Here is a 20,275-nt window from a genome sequence, read left to right as displayed (position 1 = left end):
CAGGGGTCCCAGACTGCCTCCTGTGAAGGCCGTTGGCTCAGCTGGGAGTCTCTCTCTCTCCCAGGGATTTTAGCCACATCTGGACCAGCTGGGAGGCAGACAGTATCCTGAGTGTCCAAGTCACCGGCAGTGGCTCTGAGATCTCGTGCAGGACAAGCCCACCACAGGGGACTAAACATTAACCCTGGGGGAGCCCAGCACAGCACCCAGGTCCTGGCTGAGCACCATCAGTGCCTGCTGGACAGAGGTGTCCCCAGGCAGGCCAATCCCCAGGAGGGGCTGAAGCCAGGTGGCCTCGGCTGTCCCTGAGCAGGTCTAGAGAGCGGCTCCTCCGTGAGCTGGCAGGCCAGCAGCTGGCCCAGCCCTGCTTGGTGTCATGTGATCCCTGCACCCTTCCCCCACCCCCGGGGGGCCCTCTTCTGCCAGCCGGGTGGTGGGGAAGGATGCAGGCCCAACGCTGAGAGCCATGCATGCTTGGGGTAAGGGAGTTGCCACCCTGTCACACAGTCGGGGAGACGCTCTAGCCCGCGTGGAGCTGGCCTGTCTTCTCTGGTCGCTTCCCGTCACAGCAGCAGCAGGCATGGAACCAGACCATAGAGCTACGTGGAGTACAGGGGCTGTTTAAACCGTCTGCTCAGATGGTAGAGGTGCAGGCTCCAGAGAGAGCTGCCCTGGGGTCTGGGAACAAAGTGGCAGAGTAAGGCCTCTATCCCTTGCCCCCTCACAGGACAGAGAAAGAAAGCAGCCAACAGCCCTGGCAGCTGCCCCAGGACCCTCTGCAGCAAGAAAGGCAGGGTTCCAGCACCCACAGGCCACCCTAGGTCACCCTGTTAGCAGACAGCCCATCTGGGCAGCGCCTGGGCCCCAGGGCACTCTGGCCGGGCTGGGAGCTCAGAGCGGGAGGAGCAGGAACGGCCTAGTGAACAGCTGATGCAGAGAAAACGCTTTCCCCTGAGGGCAGGTGCCCAGGCAGCCGCTATGAGCTGACTGCTAGGAGGAGAAAAGAACACCACGTGCTTGGCTGTGTCCTCAAGGGACACTCCTGTCCCACCCCTAGCAGGCATGCTGATGTCCCTGGGCTCTGGGACCCAGTCGGCAGCTGTGCCTGTAAACACACTGTCTGGCCTTCTAACATTTGGGTCAGTGCAGTGAAGGTGGCATGGGGTCCCCGGTGAGCAGGGGCCCCCACACCCCAATGTCTCCAGGGACACAGCCCAGAGCCCTGAAGATGAGGAGGGGAAACAGGGCCTGGTGGTGTCTGGTGAGTGTGTCATCTGATCGGCCTTCTCAGAGTGACAGGCCAGCAGGATGCCGTGTCCCTGGCTGACAGGAGGAAGCCACAGGCCAAACCCAGACTCCCTATGGGTAGAATAGTGAGGGTCTTGAGGAACCCTACGGGGCCTGCCCCAGCCCTGCCATCTCCCCACTCAGGCCAACGGCACCTCCTCCCAGCATCAGCCTTCTGGTGCAGCTCCGGACTCAGACGCCATTCCTTGGAAACCGTAGCTAGTGGCCCCCTGCCCCATGGAGGGCTCCAGGAACTCACCGGCCCCTCCCAAGGAGACCTGGCTGAGGGCTGAAGCGGAGTGAGGAGAGGGCTCTAGCCTGCACCTCGGCCTGCTCCGCCCCTGGTCCTCCCCGGGCCTGTGTGTGGAAAGGCTCACGGCAGAGCCTCCGTGTGCGTGAGATTGTCCTGGGGGACCTCCCAAGCCCCTCTGAGCTGCTGCTCAGGTCCCAGTCACCAGAGGTCACCCCGGGGTGCTTGCCACCCCCCTGCCAGCACCTCACAGTTCTGGCCCACCAGACAGCAGCTCACTGTCTCTCGCTGGCTCTGCCCAGCCCCTGGCCCCTGGCCTTGGTGTGTCATCTGGGGAGGGCAGCACTACCTGTCACAGGCAACAGTGGGGGTCAAGAGAGAATGCACACAGCTCGGTGACCGGCACTGGGACCTGATGGCATGGTACCGGACAACACCTGACATCACATCCCCCTGGGGCCGGCGACGGATGCTGGGCTGTAAAAACCTGAGGGAAACTTGTCTGAGGCCTGCCTAAGGCTCAGGGACCTAGCCGAGGGACACTGTAAAGAGAGGCTGAGTCACCCTGAAACCCAGTGGGTGGGAGCAGCTTTCTGACTTCAGCTTTCCGCTCCAATACAGAAGCCAAACGTAAAACGCATCACAGAAGGCTGCTCGCTCTCTACAGAGCCCAGGCTCCTGTGACAGTGCGGGGCCCACGCTGCTGTGCCCTTCTCCGTCCTACAGAGGTGGGGACCCACGCCCGAGGACAGGAGCCAGTGGGGCGTGTGCTGGCTGAGCCAGAGGTGAGAGCCCAGGACTTCTCAAGTCATGAGCTCGGACCACGAGCCCCATCAAGGGAGGTGGAACGCAAGGGCCTCGTGTCCGTGACCCTCCTGCCCTCGGGCCTGCCCTCCAGCTCCGGGTGGGTGGACCCAACCCTGATCCCCAGCGCACAGACAAAGCATCAAGATGACAGGAGGCCAGCCCGGGGTGTGGGTGGGCCACACTCCTGATCCTGGGCACGGCAGCCCACAGAGGCGGCCTCAGACCGGGATGACACGCGGTGCCTGCCCACCAGGATGCTCCCTGGCCTCAGAAAGTGGAGGCTGGGAACCAACCAGTGCTGAGCCCCGCAAAGGCCGGCCCATCTCTCCAGAAACCCTCCCTGCCGGCCTGTGCCCTGCTACTCACTGATGGGAAAATCGTGCCTCAAGCAGGAGGAGGGAGAACCAGACCTCCAGGTCAGCCGCAAGCCTTGGGCATCCAGGGTCCCTGTCCACGCCCAGCCCCTGACAGTCAGGTGAACACAGGGCCAGGCCCAGGAGGGGCGTGGCTGGTGGCAGCTGAGGAGGAAGGTGGGCTGGTCCCAAGGGGGTGCAGGGCAGCCCCAACTTTAACCAGCTACAGTGCCCAGCACATGCGGGCACTTCCTGGGTGCAAGGCCCTTTGGACACCCATCACGTTTAATCCTCCTAACGCCCTGCCTGATGGACAAGGAAACAGCCTGAGAGGAACTCGCCCAGGTCAGGAGCCAGGACGTGGCCGCCAGAACAGGGATTTGAACCCTGGCCTGTTGGGACCCACCCAGGCCTGGTGCTGCCTCTGCCACAGTCTCAGGCTTGGAGCAGAGTCCAGCCCCTTGTGGCACAGATGTGGAGGAGGGGCCAGAGACAGGAAAGATTTCCTCAGGTCACACAGCAAATTCGCAGGGGAGGGTGGCAGGGCCAGCTTTCCAGCACCTGCATCTCCGAGAGGTTTGTGGACGTGCCCTGGGCAAAAGGCCTGCAAGACACCAGGCCAGGGAAGTGCCATGCTGAAGGTGCCAGGTGACGCACCCGAGGAGCCCAGGGCACTTGGAAGGGTCAGGCCGCTCCCCTGGCACCTAATCAGAAAACCTCATTGTGGCAGCTGCTACCTGTCCACTGTGCCAAGTGCTGTGCAGGCTGCTCCTCAGGCCTCTTGTCTAACTCGAGGGTCCTCACCAGAACCCTAACAGGAGAGCTGGCATCATGTCCATTTTACAGATGAGGAAACTGAGGCTCAGGAGCACGTCTACATCTGCTAGGGGGCTGAGCTGGCATCCCAGCATAGCTCTCTTCTCTCCAGAGCCCAGGCTCCCTGCCCCTCGGTTGAGATGGACACAAGTCTCCAGGAATGACTGCAGGGGAGGCTGCCAAAGCATGCAAGCTTCCCCATGGAGGAAGACGCCAAAACCCTCCAACGCAGGTGTCCTGCCCCGCCCGCCAAGCCACTGTTGGGCTGCCATCCCACTGCCTCCCCCGCCCGTGGGCAGCCAAGGTGTGCGGAACTGGGAGAATTGGGTCTGCTCAAAGCTCAGCTTGTCCTGCATGAGGCTGCAGGCATCAGTGTCTGCCCCTTAACAATCAAATGGGGAGCACTGCTCTGCTGGTGCTGTATATCTGGGAACACAGTGATTCTGGGCCTGCAAGGCTGGAAGTCCAACCCTGGGACTGGGTGGCCACAGCATGGTGGCACCACGCCATGGGAGCCATCTGGGCGGCCAACCAGCAGCCCTTGGGAACCAGTCCTTGACTGCCTGGGTGCAGCTTCCTGAAACCGCTCCACTGGCTCGTTCAGAGCCTGCCCGCAGAGGGCCAGTGATAAATCTCCCCACTCTTTTCTCATTGGCAATGCAGACAGGTCCTGGAAATGCCCAAGTTCCAGGTTAAGAATCAGACCCCAGCTCTGGCAACGAGCAGCTTGATATCTCCCAGGGCCATTCCTGAGCCTCCCGGGAAACAGGCCAGCATGCCTGAGCATCCCCCGCCTGGAGAAGGAACAAAGACCCAGGACCAGCCAGCCTGGTCCCCCTCTTCTCCTGGGGGACCCTCCCGAGTAGAGCAAGAGGGGAACCTGAGGGTCCTGGGGGCTGCCCCTTCAGAGTCACCTAGGAAGCTCTCCTGGAAGACCAGAGTCTGTACACATGCATGCAGGGACACACACCCACACAGGGACAGGCCCTTTGCCTTGGGGTCTTCAGTGTCAAAGTGCTCATGAGCCCTGGGGATTAAACCGAAGACCTGCACACCGTGTGATCAAGAGATCAAACAGTGGGAAGACGCCGGAGGCTGAAGGGAGATGCTCCCTGTGAATACAGAGAAGCCCTCTTCACTCCAGCCCACCTGCAACTGCCCTCAGGCCTTGGGTCAGAATCCTGACCCTGCCACTGACCAGCTTGGTCACTCTGTGCAATCTAATTCACCTCTGTTGCCTCAGTGACTTTATCTGTCAAGTGAGCTCTTAACATTCTTGACCCCAAAAGGAGATGATGCAAATTACTTAGCCAAGGACCTCCCCAAAACCTGCTGGCTCTTATTAGCTGTTATCTTAAACCTGTGGGGTCCAGTTCTGGGCTTGCTTCCTCCAGGTAGCTCTCCCCAGCGTCCTGTGGCCCAAAGCACTTTTGCCTTCCTCTGAGCCATAAGCTTCCCTACTGCTCACCTGACCTCAGGGCTTCTGGGCTGCCTGGGCTTCCTCTGACTCCTGGTGGCTCCTGCACACAGTAGGTGCCACAGAGAACACAGCCCATGCTTAAATCCTGGCTGCGGCCCGTGCTGGCTGCACGGGTGTTTAGGTCAGAGACTTCCCTCCTCTGACCCCCTAGCTTCCTAGAAGGTGGTGTTGGCACCTACTCTGTAGGGTTGGTCTAAGGCAGATGAAGTGAGGGGGTGGCCCACAACCTGCACTTTTTGTCTGGCCAAAGCAACAGCCTGTCCAGAGATGGGGGCACGGACCAGGTCACCTCCAGAAAGCAAGAACTGTGCAGGCCAAGCTGGGTCATTGGTGGCTTGGCTTAGAATCGGGAAGATAAGCGGAAGCCCAGATGTGAGGACATCTGGCAGCCCAGAGGGAAGCACCGGGTGGAAGCTAGGTAGGGAAACAGGGATGCGGGGGAAGGCAGAAACTGTCTGGTGGTTTTCAGAGAGGACAGGGACCAAGTGCGCAGCGTCAGCTCTGGCAGGCCACATAGACACCAGGAAACCAGCCCCAGGACAGGGGGTGTTGGCAGGAGGGACAGGGACTTCCCCGCCCCCTCCCTTGGGCCCTTGGTAAATGGTCATTGTGTTCAGTTTCCGGCAGTGGCCTCCTCTCCTGCCAGGATCCTGGTTTTCCTGACCCAGCCAGAAGCTTCCCCTTTGATTTCTAAATAGCAGTTGAGGTCTGGATCTCAGTGCTGAGGCTGGGCGAGGAGCACCAGGGCCAGAGAGAGGGAAGACAAGACCCCCAGGCAGGGGTGGGGCTCAGCTCTGCCTCTCCCTCAGTTCCTCAGGGACGGAGAGAGGGAACCTGCACGGCCACTGTGAGCGCTCGGCCGGACCCTCCCAGCACACAAAGCCCGAGCTGCTGCCAGAGGTAATGAAAGCCAGATGAGCACTGGGCTGGTGTCAGCCTCCCACCCCCACCCTCCCAGGGGTCCCTCTCCAGCCGCCAATGAGGACCAGAGCCCTGGATAGATGAGGGTTGAGGGAACACGTCTGGTCCGGCCATCTGCCAAGCTCAGGAGGAAAGGGTCTCTCAGGCGTGGGGTGTTCCCCCACCAAGAGCTCTGCCCAACACTGGGCGGAAAAACAAGTCTCATCCAGGCCCTGTCTAGGTACCGGGACACCAAGAGGCACGAGACTCAGGCTAACAATCGCCAGCAATCACAACGCGCCACAGTCTAAAGCCATGAAGCGACTGGAGACGCACCAAGGCGACACGATGCCGCACGGGGACTCAGGAGGTTCACTGTGAAGGCTGCAGCCCAGCCAAAGCTCTGATGGGCCCTGAGCCCCCGATCCAGGAATGGCCTCTGTGCAGGCCCTGTGCCCAGGCAGAGCAGGGCGAGGGGGGCGTCTCTGGATTCCACTCCCTCTGCTGTGTAGTCAGCAGCAGTCAGGTGGGAGGCAGATGGCACCACCCAGAGACCCAGGGCACACGAGAAACAAGCCCCCGCCCTCACCTAGTCACCCTCCCCTCCATCCATCACAGGTACACCACTCCCTTCTCTGAATCCTACCCAGTCCTTACCGATTCAGGGTGTTGGCACTCTTTCCAGTTAAGCAGAAACAAGTCTTGCCCGCCCTGGGCCTGGGCCACCCTCCTCCCCTCACCACCAGGACATCTGGTCCCACGTGTTGGAGGCCTGCTGCTCCACCCCATCCCCCGACCCCCCCCCCCCCCACCCCGCTCTGAGCAGCCCCGATGTCCCTGGTCACCAGATCCACATCTGCCCCAAGTAGGGTCTGTCTGGAAGGCCCCTATGGTCTCATCACCTCTGAGGATTCTAGGATTTGGCCTTCCCGACCACTTGTTCCACACCTGCATCGTAAAGGCTAACGACGCGCTGCGGGCCCTGGGTGGGAACTGAGTGAAATAAGGCACAGGCCACCGATGTAAACAGGGACAGTGCCGCAGAAAAAGGTCCACCTGGGCTGCAGGGGCCTTGGTGACAGCAGGCCCTGGGACGGTATTGAGGGGCGCAAAACCCCAGCCGTGGTCCCTACTGTTGGACGGGGCGCGGCGGCAGCCCCCACTGCCCACCCTGCTGGCTGATTTCTGCAGAAGGCCTCGACCCCCACCTATGGAGGAGAGAGGAGGGAGGCGGCCCGCTGGGATCGCCCGGCCCCGTCCGGGGCTCGCCCCGACCTGCCCAGCTCTGCCGCGGGTGGGGAGGCTCCGACGCACCCCCCGCCCGACCGCCCCAGCTCACCCACCTCCGGGCGCGGCAGGTCGGGGTCTAGCTGCGTGAAGCTGTGCAGCACCACCGGGCAGCTGTCGGGGACGCCCACCTCCAGGCGCACGGCGTCCCACACGCTGCGGCTCCGCCGGGAGCCCGGAAACAGCGGCTCGGCGCCGCCAGCAGGCCCGGCCGCCTCGGCCCACATGCGCTGCACCATGGAAGGCTCGCGGCGGGGGCCGGGCCGCGGGACCCGGGGCAGCGCGGGCGCGGGGCCGGCCCGGCGCGCGGCGGGGGCGGCGGCGCGGCCCGCGCGGCTGGGCTTTGCCACCGCTGTGAGCCCGCGGCCCGGCCCTGCTGATGTCAGGCTGGGGGCGGGGCCGGAGGGGAAGAGGGTGGGGCCAGGGAGGGGCGGAACCGGAGAGTCCGAGGGACGCGTGCGTGCGCGCGCCCGCGGCCCCGCCCCCGCCGAGGTCAGACCCGGGGCGGGACCGGGAGCCTGGAGGGGCGGGGTCTGAACAAAGAGGGCGGGGCCGGGGAGGTCGAGGGGTGCGCGTTGGCTGGGTCTCCCGGAGGACCGGCCGTCACGTGTGTCGTGGGGCCTTGGGTACCCCGGTTAGGCACCGTTTGCGTGTCACGCTGCTGCAGTGCGTGTGTTGCGTAGGGCTGAAATGTGTACGTGCTGATGATGTGTGGGGAAGCCGCCCTGGAGTCAGCTACCCCGAATTCCAGCAAAGCCTCTCCCCAACTCTGTGGCCTTCCACAAGTTGCTTAACCCTTCTGAGCCTCACTGTTTCTTCATCTGGAAAATCTGGGTAGTGAAAATGACTTCCTCAAACAGTTGCGGGGAGGATGACATTACGTAATGGACATGAAGCACTCAGCACTCAGCACCTGCACCTGACTACAGGCTCAGGCGGAGTTTGGAGAGGCTGACCATGTGTTCAGTGACCCTGTCAGTGCAATTGGAAATCCTGAGTGTGGGGCTGTGTGTGCAGTGGGGGAAAGGGTCAGAGAGTGGGGCCCTACCATTTTTGGGGCAAAGCCCCACACTATCCCCTTACAGACACCCTCAGAGGAGGGCAAGCCAGGGAGGTGGGGGAGAGCGGAAGGCACCAAGGTTGGGGCTGAGAGGCATCTGACAAGGAGGAAGGCATCAAGAGTGACAACGCTGGGCAGAGCACATGGCTGCGTGGCCTGTCAGCTGGGGCTGCTTGTCGCTTGGACATCCCTGGTCTCAGGGTGGAAGTGGGGCTGCTGGGGCTGAAGGGGAAGCAGGGACAGGGAGATCCGCAACTACTCTTTCTGGAAGCCAGTGAGGAAGGAAGACAGCCTGGGGCTTAACAGCAGGGCCAGGAGAATGGATGAATGAATGGGACCCTTCCTCATGCCTCACCCATCACTGGGCCTGCCCTGGCCTCAGCCTTCAGTCTTCATGGAGGCCAGCAATTGCTGCCAGCAGCCCTGGCCATGCCAACCTCCCCAGGTCTGGTCCGTACCATTGGGCCTCAGTTTCTCCATCTGTAAACTGAGAGGGTGGGACCAGACAGCACATTCCACGAGCACATCTTGCCCCCTTCCCAAGTGCCAATCCTCAGACACCCACGAAACACTTCCACTGTGACTGGAGTGAGGCGGCAGGTCATCCGTTCAGAACAAGACCCCCATGTGCACACGACTAGAAGGGCCTACTTCACAAAAATTATGGTGTAAGTTGCAGCTGGGTGGAAGCTCTACTGGTTTTCATTTTACTTCTCTGAATTTCTAATTTCTAAAATCAGTATTTTAATAATCAGCTCTATGTGATAAATGCTGTTTTTGATTTTGCTTTTGAGACAGTCTCACTCTGTCACCCAGGCTGGAGTGCAGTGGTGTGATCTCGGCTCACTGCAGCCTCCGCCTCTTGGGTTCAAGTGATTTTCCTGCCTCAGCCTCTCGAGGAGCTGGGATTACAGGCACCTGCCACCATGCCCAGCTAGTTCTGTATTTTTTTGTAGAGACAGGGTTTCACCATGTTGGCCAGGCTGATCTTGAACTCCTGACCTCAAGTGAACCGCTTGCCTCGGCCTCCCAAAGAGCTGGGATTACAGGCAGGAGCACTACGCCCAGCCTGTTTTTGTTTTTTTTTTTTAAGAAGCAAGATGGGTAGATTTGATTTGGGATGGAGATCCCTAGAGGCTGTTTAGGAAGCCTCCAAGCCATTTGGCCAGGGAGGGTAATGTGGGTGAGGCGTATTTAGAGGCAGGAGGTCCCCACAGGGCCACAAAGAGGTGACCAAGACATTGCCCTCTGGCCCTAAGCTCCTCCTCCCATTCCTTTCTTCTGGGGCCAAGCTCCCAATGCCTCCAGAAACTGAAAGTCCAGAAGCTGCCTGCCACTGACTTTATCTCCTCTGCTCTCTTTATCTCCTTCGCTGAGTGATGCGCCTGGGAACAAGCGCCCACCCGTTTTATAGCCCAGAAGGACAAGTGACTCATGAGGACATAGAGGAATCACCACTATTCTGGCCTTGAAGGTCCTGGGTGCTAGGGCGAGGGGTGGCCCCAAGGAGGCTGGAGAGGTGAAGAGTAAAGAATTCATCACACTAAACCCCCCAACGCGGCTGGCCTGGCTCCCTCCCATCTGACTATATCATCTACAGGAGCCAGGGCGGGGGAGGGCATTACTTAGCCAGTCCCTCTGGCCGGTGTCTGTTTTTACAAAGTTCCTCTTCCTGCCTTGTTCCCCTACCTTTGGGACTCCCCTCCCAACTTCTGGGAAGCCTGATCACTGCTCTGGCTGTACATGAGACACACACACACAGACACAGACAGACACAAAGATACACAGAGATGCACACACAGAGACACACACATAGAGACAGAGACACAGACACACACACACACAGAGACACAAAGATACACAGAGATGCACGCACAGAGACACACACATAGAGACAGAGACACAGACACACACACACACACAGAGACACAAAGATACACAGAGATGCACGCACAGAGACACATACATAGAGACAGAGACACAGACACACACACACAGACCCACAGAGACACATAGAGACAGAGACACAGGCACACACACACACACATAGAGACAGACACAGAGACACAGACGCACAGAGACAGACACAGGCACACACATTTAGAGACGGAGACACACACACAGAGACATTGGAACAGAGACACACGCAGAGATAGACACACACAGACAGAGACATACCTACTCAGAGACATAGAGACAGACACAGAGGCTGGGCGTGGTGGCTCATGCCTGTAACCCAGAGCTTAGGGAGGCAGAGGCAGGATTTCTTGAGCCCAGAAATTGGAGACCAGCCTGGGCAACATAGCAAGACCCCATTCTCCACAAAAAGGGAAAAAACAAGTTTGAGATAGACACAGACACACAGATATAGAGACATAAACACAGATACACACACATAGAGACAGAAACACAGGTACACATGCCCCCCTAATGAAGGCACAGATAAAGTTCCCTGCACAGGATGTGTTGCCCAATGCCCTCAGATCGGGCGGGCCTGACTCTGCCTCACACTGTTAGCAACTGGGGTTGGCATTCATGGGACACCTCCTGCATGCAAGACCCTCTCCTGAGACCTCCTGTGCCTCCTGCAAGCTGTGGGGACACCCTAACCAAGGGCAAGGCCATCCTGGGACAGCGTGTGTCACCAGTGGAGGAACGCAGCACCACTCACAGTGTTCTCCTCAAAACCCAAACCTAAATCAAGGCAGGCCTCTGCATATAACTGCCATTTGTGGGATTACAGGGGACAGAGGAACATGTTCAACACACCACAAGGGTGCAATCCACAAATCCAGGCTGTGGGAACCTCTATGGGACAAACAACCCAGTTTCTTCAACAAATACATTTCAGAGGAAAAAGAAAGCGGAAACTAGACTAAAAGAAGGGTCAGAGACATCTAACAAATGCAATGTGTGGATTTTGGATCATGATGTCAGCAAGACAACTGTTTAAAAAAAACAACTATAAGACGTGGATTGTCTGAACACTGCTACATATTGGATGACATTAGACATCTTTTTAGGTGTGAGAATGGTGTTGCCGTCACTAGTAGAGTTACATCTTGGGCTATCTGTGGATGGCATCACATGCCTGGGATTCATGTAAACATCTCCAGGGGCGGGCAGGGAGTGGGGCAGTGAGAGGTGAACAAGAGTGGCCCTGCACCGATGGTCGTGAAAGCTGGGGGTCTTTATGCCATTTTCTCTATTTTTGTGTCTATTTGGAATTATCCATAATAAAAGTTATAGGAAGAAAAATGGCCAGACGCAGTGGCTCACGCCTGGAATTCCAGCACTTTGGGAGGTTGAGCTGGGTGGATCACTTGAGGTCAGGAGTTCAAGACCAGCCTGGCCAACGTGGTAAAACCTCGTCTCTACTAAAAATACAAAAAAAATTAGCCTGGCATGGTGATGCGTGCCTGTAATCCCAGCTACTTGGGAGGCTGAGGCAGGAGAATCGCTTGAACCTGGGAGGTGGAGGTTGCAGTGAGCCGAGATTGCACCACCGCACTCCAGCCTGGGCGACAAAGCAAGACTCCGTCTCAAAAAAAGAAGAAAAAGGACACAGCTTGAGACTCACCCTCTGATGCCTCTGAGGCTCCCAGCAGTCCTCCAGAGAGGGCTACAAACTTCTGACCCCGGGCAGTGACTCCTGCCAGGCTCACCGTTTCCTGTATTACTCTCTGTGGGCACAGGGGTCACTGATGGCATCTTCACTACAAAAGGGGTTGGGGGCTCTGCTGTGGGGACTGAGGCCGTGGGCAGCTAGAACCCGAGTCCAGATGCCCACATGGGGCTATCAGAGGTGGCTGGGGGCAGTCCAGGTGAACTTGGGTGGGTTTGACACTCAAGGCCAATGACAACCCTGTGCTTGGCGGTTGGAGCCTCTGCTGGGAGGAACTAAGGACTCTCGAGATCACTAAGCACTGCCCGGAAGTGGGGGGTTCTTATGAATCGGCGTCGATCCCTTCCTCCCTCCTGCCCCAGCTCACGCCCCCCCACACCCCCACCTAGCCTTCCCAGGTTCCCAACCTCCCCCCGGGACGTGCACCTGCCTTTCCTTGGGGGCTACAACCACAAGCCCCTGGAGAGCACGGCTGCACAGACCTTTCGGAAGTCGGGACGCTGCTCGCAGAGGAACTTTAAAAGGCAGGCTGTGAACTGACAGCTGGCAGCCAGATCCCGCCCACGCATGTGTTTTGTTTGGCTTGCGAAGTGTTTTTAAAATTTTAAGCCAACAGTAAAAGGTCAGGTGACTTCACATAAAAACCCACATTTCCCTCTTCTCCTGTAACTCTGGGTGACCTGACCACACCGGGTCTGTGTTCCCAAGTGCTGCTGGAAGCTGACTGCAGCTGCCCCCTGTAGCCAGGGCATGTGTGGGGATCGCTCTGACAACCGTCCCCCACTCCCGCAGTGCCCAGTGCCCGACACCCTGGGGAGTCACTGCCACCCCGGAGGGGCCACCAATTCAACATGTGACAACCCGAAGTGGAGGGAAGCAGAGGAGGAAGAGACGGAGGGGGACACACAGATGGAAACTGAGCCCAAGAACCAAGAGTGAGCCTGAGGACCACAGCGAGGGACAGCGGGAGAGGGAGGCAGCAGGCAGACGGAGGCGAGGAGAGATTCCCTGGGCATCTTACGTCACTCTCCGGCCCCTGAGCAGCTGTCTCGTTTAGGGAAAAGGTGTGTTCAGGCTGAATCTCTGTGGTCCCTCTTCTCCCTGCTCCCATACCCAGACACCGCGGCCAGTGGGGTCTTGATCCCGCGAAGCCCCCCACTGCCCTCAGGCAGAAGACCACTGGCTTGGTGTGGCCCCAGCTCCCCACTCCAGGTTCCCTCTCAGCAGAACTGCTGCAGCTCCTTCTTCATGCCGCCCCTTCTGTCTGGCTGGTGCGTCCCTCCTTCCACCCATTCCTTGGCCAGTACATCCTTGGCTGGTACCTGAGAGGCAGATCATAAAAGCTGCCCCTGTGGACCTTCAAGTCGGGACCCAGGCCTGCCTTAACGCAGGGCCCCAGACAGTGGGCTTTGGGCCTGGGGTGCAGTTCTGGGGGCTGCCGGACACACAGCAGTTCAGAGCAGGAACTGGGCACAGGGCAGTGTCTGGGCGACTGTGGCCTTTGGCCATCACCTTTTCCAACCTGGGCTTGGCCAAGGCCGGGAGGAATGGCAGCCAGGTACCCTGACTCAGGTCAGGCCCTGGTGGAAAACCTGTCACCTCCTGTTGGGCAGGTGGAGGTCACTGACCCCTTTCTGTCTCTTGTGATCTATATTTAGAGCCTGGGGAGGACATGAAAAGGGTGAGGCCTGGACACGCTCCTTGGTCATTTCCCAACACTGACGTCACCATTCCTACCCTGCCTAGGTCCTGGGGTGGCCCTCTGTGGGCGGGTGAGCACACACCTTGGCAGGAGGTGATGCAGCTGGACCACGCGTGGGAACTCCCGGCACAGCGGGCGGGCCTGGCTCAGCCCCACCTCCCCTGCCACTGGCTTCCTGGCAACCTCTGGTGGCTTCTTCCTCCTCCTTCTGCCCCCAGGATGCAGGGGTCCCCACAGGCGAGAGGCTGAACTCAGAGCTGGCCAGGTGAGAAGCGAAGCACCGAACCACTGAAATCTCCAGGAGACCACACTGGGTGGCAGATGTGACAGCAACCCTCTGACCTCACGGGGCGCTGCTGTCCCAGCACAACCGGAACAAGGTGTGCCGATGCCGGGAGCAGTGCAAACGGCCCTGGACGGGGATGCAGAGGGTTCCAGATCAGCCTGGGGCTCGCTGTGGGGCCCTGCTGTCATCCCCTGGAAATGGGTACACCCCCGGCATATTGAGGGGGAGGCACGCAGAGGAACAAATGCATCCATGGGCTGCAAATCGGGGGCCGCTCGGACAGCTGTCTCCCACTCCTGCAGTGCTCGCTGCCTGGCACTGTGAGGAGTCACTGCCACCCCCGAGGGGCCACCAATTCAACATGTGACAGGCCGAAGTGGAGGGAAGCAGAGGAGAGAGGAAGACATAGAGGGAAACTGAACCCAAGACCCAAAAGTGAGCCGGAGGACCACAGCGGGAGAGGGAGGCAGCAGGCAGACAGAAGCGAGGAGACAGGGCGCAGAGGGGCTGCGGGGGGCGCTGGGCACACCTGGCTGAGGAAGGGACCAAAGGCCCAGAGGGTCCCATAGTCTCAGCCTAGTACCTATCCCCAAGCCCAGGGGCCCTGATCACAAGGCAGAGACGTCTATCCCACAGCTGTGATAGGTGGGGCACATCACACCCCGAGGGGCCCCGGCATCCATGATCTCCCCTCCTGGAGGGTGGTCAGCCGCCATCCTGGCCCCGGACTCCTTGGAAATGCTCCACAAAGTGCCAGCTGGAAATGTCACAGCACAGGGGGCCTTGGGATGAGCCAGCCCCAAGGGGCCATTCTTTCCTGTGGGTTTGGGGAACTCTTTTAAGATCTGGAGTGCAGATTCAGGTTCCAGTGCCTGCTCTGTGTCTTCCTAGCCTTAGTTTCACCTCCTGGGGCCTCAGTTTCTCCATCAGTAAAATGGGGACAGTAACCGTCATAGCACCAGGCTCTCAGGCTTCTCAGGGGAGCAGACAGTGAAGCAGTGCACAGAAGTCCTTGGTAATCCAAGAAGCACCCTCTGGATGGAGCTGCCAGGACAGCCCGCAGCCACCCTGGACTGACCCGTGGGGCTGGGGGCAGCTGGGGAGGCCAAGCGTGTGCACACGGGCACCAGCAGCAGCGCAGACCCCCAGTCTCCTCTCTCATACCCGAGATGGGAGATGAAGACTCCCCTGTGAGTTCCAAACTCCTCCAACCAGTTCTGGCAGGGAAGAAAGGGAGTCCTGGGAAAGCAACTCCCATGCCTGGGGCTCGGCGGTGACCCACCCAGCCCCTCCCCGGCAGAGGCACTGGTTGCCCTGGAAACTCACCTCGGTGGTGGCCGGTGCTGGCAGAGGTGCCAGCCAAGGTGTCGGGCTTTGGAGAGCAGCACGACGGGCGATGGCCCTTCTCCTGGCGGTCACCACAGAGACACAGGCAAAGAACACAGAGCCCTTCCTCCCCCTGGGCACGGCAGGCCTGGCACAAACCTGGCCTGCTTCCCGGGCCATGGTGGGGCGAGAGCCAGGTGGGGAGTGGGCCCTGCGGGAGGCCCTCTGCCAGTGTGCTCGTCGCCTGCGTGCCCTAGTGGAGTTGAGCACCCGAGTGCCTGGGCCTGGTGTCACCCGCGTGGCTGTCATACCTGCTGCTGTGACAGGCAGGGCCAGGAATTCCCGCTCGTACCAGGCCGTGGGCCAGCCGAGGATGAGTGGAGAGGCTGCCCCAAGCTAGCCTAGCTTTCTCCCTTAATTCTCCAAGTCCCCACTCCCATTCCCCCTGTGTCGGGGGCCTGGAAACGACCACACAGAGCCAGGAAGGTGATAGATACAAGTAACCAAATCAAAACAGGGTTCGGTCGGCAGAGCCACCAGGCGGATGTGAGTCTAGCCAGAGGCACTGGGAGGCAGGCAGGAGACCCCACTCACTTGTTCTGGAAGGCTTCCCTACCCCCTAGACCTGAGCTCTTCCATCCCTGGCACCCAGGCACGAGATTTCCTTTCTTCTTCTTTTTTTTTTTTTTTCCTGAGATGGAATCTCGCTCTGTCGCCCAGGCTGGAGTGCAGTGGTGCAACCTCGGCTCACTATAACCTCTGCCTCCAGGTTCAAGTGATTCTCCTGCCTCAGCCTCCCAGGTATCTGGGATTACAGGCACACGCCACCATGCTCGGCTAATTTTTTTTTTTTGAGACATCGTCTCACTCTGTCACCCAGGCTGGAGTGCGGTGGCATGGTCTCAGCTCACTGCACCTCTGCCTCCCGGGTTCAAGCGATTCTCCTGCCTCAGCCTCCCGAGTAGCTGGGACTACACGCGCATGCCACCACACATGGCTAATTTTTGTATTTTTAGTAGAGATGGGGCTTCACTACATTGGCCAGGCTGGTCTCAAACTCCTGACCTCGTGATATGCCTGCCTCAGCCTCCCAAAGTGCTGGGATTACAGGCGTGAGCCACCACACTCAGCCACTTGGCTAATTTTTTTGTATTTTTATTAGAGATGGGGTTTTGCCATGTTGGCCAGGCTGGTTCGAACTCCTGACCTCAGGTGATCCACCTGCCTTGGCCTCCCAAAGTGGTAAGATTACAGGCGTGAGCCACCGCACCCGGCCACAAGATTTCATTTTAATTGGGCGCAGGGGTAGGGGTTGCCAATGGTTTGTTTCATTAAGTAGGGTGGTAAAAAATAATAATATTACTACCACTACTCCCACCATTCAGAAAAAACACCACCAAAGGTAACAAGAAAGGGCTGCCATCAGAAAGAAGGGCAGGCTTGAAATGAGTACATTTGGCTTTTAGAATAATTTACTAGAGTGACTACTGGCGTTGTAAACCACCACCACCACCACCACAACAACACAACTTACTACCTTGTCCCTGTCCCTGTTTTTCTCATTTTGCTGCAAACCAGACATTGGAAGCCATCGGACGCATCCAACACACCTGTCTGACAAGTGGAAAGACAGCCCCAGAGAGAGCAGGGACTTGCCCAAGATCTCACAGGAAAAGTGTCTGTCCAGCTGCTCTGCAAAGCTTGCAGACGCTCCTTCCATCCTGACCTGGGGGCCAGAACACTCAGAGCCCCAACCCCAAAGCCCAGAGATGCCAGGGCGAAGTCAGAGGCCAAGAGTCTCAGCTACTTCCTTACCTTGCTGGGACCCTGGCCGGGTGGATGCCCAGTCCCTGGCTGCAAGTGGAGGGCACAGGGCAGGGAGCAGAACAGCAGAGGCGGGGAGGAGAGGGTGTGGGCAGGGGCTGTGGAGTGTCCCCACAGGCACATCAGGCCCCGGGGCCCGGCTTCCCGCCCAGACACTGCCCCAGCAGCACCTCGCTCCCAGCCCTGCTCCTCTGAGCATCTCACATCCTCTTCCGGTGGCTTTGTGGGCCTTAGGGGACCCAACTGAGCAGACAGTTCAGGGCCTGGGAGCTCTGCCACCCTCAGGGTGGGGACTCTCAGGGGATGTGGGTGGGCATGTGGCGGTGGGCTGGGCTGGGGTGGGGGAGCATCAGAGAAATGGAGCTAGAGGGTTTCAGGGGGGCCCTGAAACCTACCTCCCTGTACTCACCCTGTGGCCAGAACAAGTCACCTCCACTAAAATCCCTCCACCATTTCTGTCCCACCCAGAAGAGAATCCCAAGTCCTCACCTGCCCACAGCCCCCTCCTACTAACTCCAGCTGCCAGCGTCCTCTGCTGGGAACCATGTTCTTCCCCCTTGGTCTCAGGACTCGGCCCCCAGTCAGAGCAGCCTTCTCCAACACCCCTGTCTTAATGCAGCAACACCATCCCTGCCCCAGCCACCCATTCCCTATTCTTTTTCATCTGGCACACTTCCTCCTCTGTGCCAGGCTCCAAGGCCCTGTCCCCTGGGAAAGTCAGGCATCACCACTGGCCTCTCTTGCGCACAGTGACTCAACCTTGACCTTCGAGGAACAGTAGAGCCAACCAGGCTGTGAATTGGTCAGCCCAGGACTGAAATTCTGATCCCCAGGGACTCTGGAACCCTGGGCCAATGATTTAGCATCTCTGGGCCTCAGTTTGCTCCTTATAAAATGGGCACAAGGGCGCTGGAGGATTCCACAAGAATTCAGCATGGGCTCGGCTCATGGCCATGCTTGGCCGATGTGCAATGATCATCTCCAGCGGGGATTGAGGAGTTCAGGTGCCACAGGGTTACATGCCTGCCCCGGTGCCAGGCACATAACAGACATTTGATCAATGTTGGTGGATGCTGCCCCTGTGCCAGGAGTGCCATAGCCTGACTCCATCCCTGACAGCAAGGTCCAGATGGCAGTCCAGGGTCTGCCCAGTGCTCAGAGTGTGGCTTGTAACTGGATCCTAGCAGATAGCTTGGAAATGTTTGCTGATGTAGAAGCACACACAGATGGGTACTGCAAGGCAGGCCCGGTCCCGGGAGAGGGGACCAGCGAAGAGGTCACTGTCTGGGTACACACTATTAATGGGAGAGACGCCCTGTGCAGACAGGCAGGATCTGGGTGAGGCAGGCGGCAGGGGTTGGTATCTGAGCAGGGATCCGAGACTGTCCCCAGCCTCAGCCTCTCACCCCGGTGTTGCTGACTGCCTGGCCATGTGACTGTGGGCATTGTGTGGTGTGGTTCGGCTGCCACTCCAGGTTTAACAGGGAGCTTACCACATGGTTTGAGGGGGTGGGGAGGGCTTTCCCTGAGCCTCGGTTTCCTTGTCTGCAAAGTGTGACCTCGCAGCCCAGCCCCGTAGAAGGGCTCAGTGGCCGAGAAGGTGTTTCCTACAGTGTGTGCATGTTTGGTTGGGTGGGGGCTTAAAGAGGCCCTGGAAAGAAGCGTTCAACTTTCTTTTTTTCTTTTTTTTTTGTTTGAGACGGAGTCTCGCTCTGTCACCCAGGCTGGAGTGCAGTGGCGCCATCTCAGCTCACTGCAACCTCCGACTCCCGGGTTCAAGCGAGTCTCCTGTCTCAGCCTCCCGAGTAGCTGGGATAACAGGCATGCGGCACCAAGCCCAGCTAATTTTTGTATTTTTAGTAGAGATGGGGTTTTACATGTTGGCCAGGATGGTCTCAAACTCCTGACGCCGAGATCCGCCCGCCTTGGCCTCCCAAAATGCTGGGATTACAGGCGTGAGCCACCGTGCCTGGCCAGAAGTGCTCAACTTTCATAGTGGGGGTGGGGGACCAGTAGGGAAGTGGCAGGGAACCAGGCCACCCTGCTGGTGTGTTTGTGAGCTAATGCCTTTGCTTGGACAAGCAGCTCCCGGGTACCAGGCCCTCTGCAGGGCCTTGCATCTCTCACACAAGCTTTCTGCGCTATTCTTGAATAGCCCACTCCAGCCCAGCTTCCCAAGCCTGTTACCCCCATATCTCCCCTGCCCCCACCTCCAGCACAGGTCAGCCTGGCCTCAGGGCCTAATCCTGGGGCTCCTCCTTTCGGAGCCAGGGTGGGCAGGGCTACCCAGGGCAGTGGGCACTGAGCTTGCTGGAAAGGCCATCGAGGGACTGCTGACACAGTCAGGCTGCAGGAGGAGCAGCACCAGCTGCCACGCAGAAATGCAGGAGTCCCGAGGAGGTGGTGCTGGCAGGAGGGGAGCAGCAGGGCCATGCGCCCCTCCTCCCACCCACGTGGTCCCTGGCCCTGCCTCTGCCGCCAGCCTGGGGGAGAGCAGGGTCTTTGTTCCCTGCTGGCCAGGCCGCCACGTGACGCGCCACATCACTGTCACTGCCTGGAACGAAGACTGCCATGGACAGCCGAGGCGCTGGGGCCTGGGGGTGAGGCCCGTTGGAGGAGCTCCACCTGCAGCCTCCCCACCCCAACTCTGGCTGCCTTCAGGAGCTGGGCCTAGTGAGGGCCATACATGGCACAAACATTTCCAGCTACTGTGCATGAAGCTTACGACGACCCTGACCCCAGGCTTCTCCCAGGACACACGACCTACCAGTGGTCCCACGATGCTCTGCCCAGCACGCCGGGTGGCCTGGGATAATGCACCTGGCCACACACACAAGCCCAGGCTAGCAAAACCCAACCCACAGGCACCTTTCTAGGTAGGGGCAGGCCCTGGCCGGGTGCGAGGCCCATTGTTTACAAACACTGTGCAGCTGTCGCTAGGAGCTGTGACTCAGAGCCAGAGCAGTGACTCCTCGCGAAGCTGTTTACTCGGCACCACATCCTGTCCAGGAAGCAGATAGCAGAGGCCGAGGCCTGGCTTTTGCTCCTCTTTCCTGCTGCTAACTTGACTCAGGGAGCTGCTGGCCAGACTCGGAGTCCAGCTGGGGGGACACTCCAGTTCCCCTCCCCCTGGCTTCTGGGAACCTGAGGCCCCGTCAAGTCGCTCAACACACATTCAGGCCCAGCCGGCTCTGCTAGGTAGTGATGCTGTGGTCGTGCAGGAGACAGATCCTGCCCCTGGAGGCTGCACCTATGCCTGGCATCCCCTCCCT

General features: G+C 59.2%; 1 protein-coding gene across 15 annotated transcripts in view; it reads right to left on the bottom strand.

Moving 5' to 3' along the window:
• Nucleotides 1–20,275, bottom strand: part of RALGDS (ral guanine nucleotide dissociation stimulator) — a 51,119-nt gene that overhangs the window by 15,877 nt on the left and 14,967 nt on the right. For 2 of the 15 annotated variants that reach the window (XM_016961958.4, XM_016961959.4), the window contains exon 1: nucleotides 7,237–7,466. The exons of 9 other annotated variants lie outside the window; for them this stretch is intronic. In XM_016961958.4, the coding sequence (XP_016817447.1) occupies nucleotides 7,237–7,419 (183 nt within the window). In that variant the 5' untranslated portion in view covers nucleotides 7,420–7,466. Of the gene's footprint in view, nucleotides 1–7,236; nucleotides 7,491–15,179; nucleotides 15,539–16,994; nucleotides 17,154–20,275 lie in introns of those variants that run through there. 4 more of the 15 variants (XM_003312367.6, XM_016961965.4, XM_016961962.4 and 1 more) reach the window with 4 other exon arrangements.

This window comes from Pan troglodytes, chromosome 11 (genome assembly GCF_028858775.2).
Source record: "Pan troglodytes isolate AG18354 chromosome 11, NHGRI_mPanTro3-v2.0_pri, whole genome shotgun sequence".
NCBI lineage: Eukaryota > Metazoa > Chordata > Mammalia > Primates > Hominidae > Pan > Pan troglodytes.
This window is presented reverse-complemented; position numbering and strand designations above follow the sequence as displayed.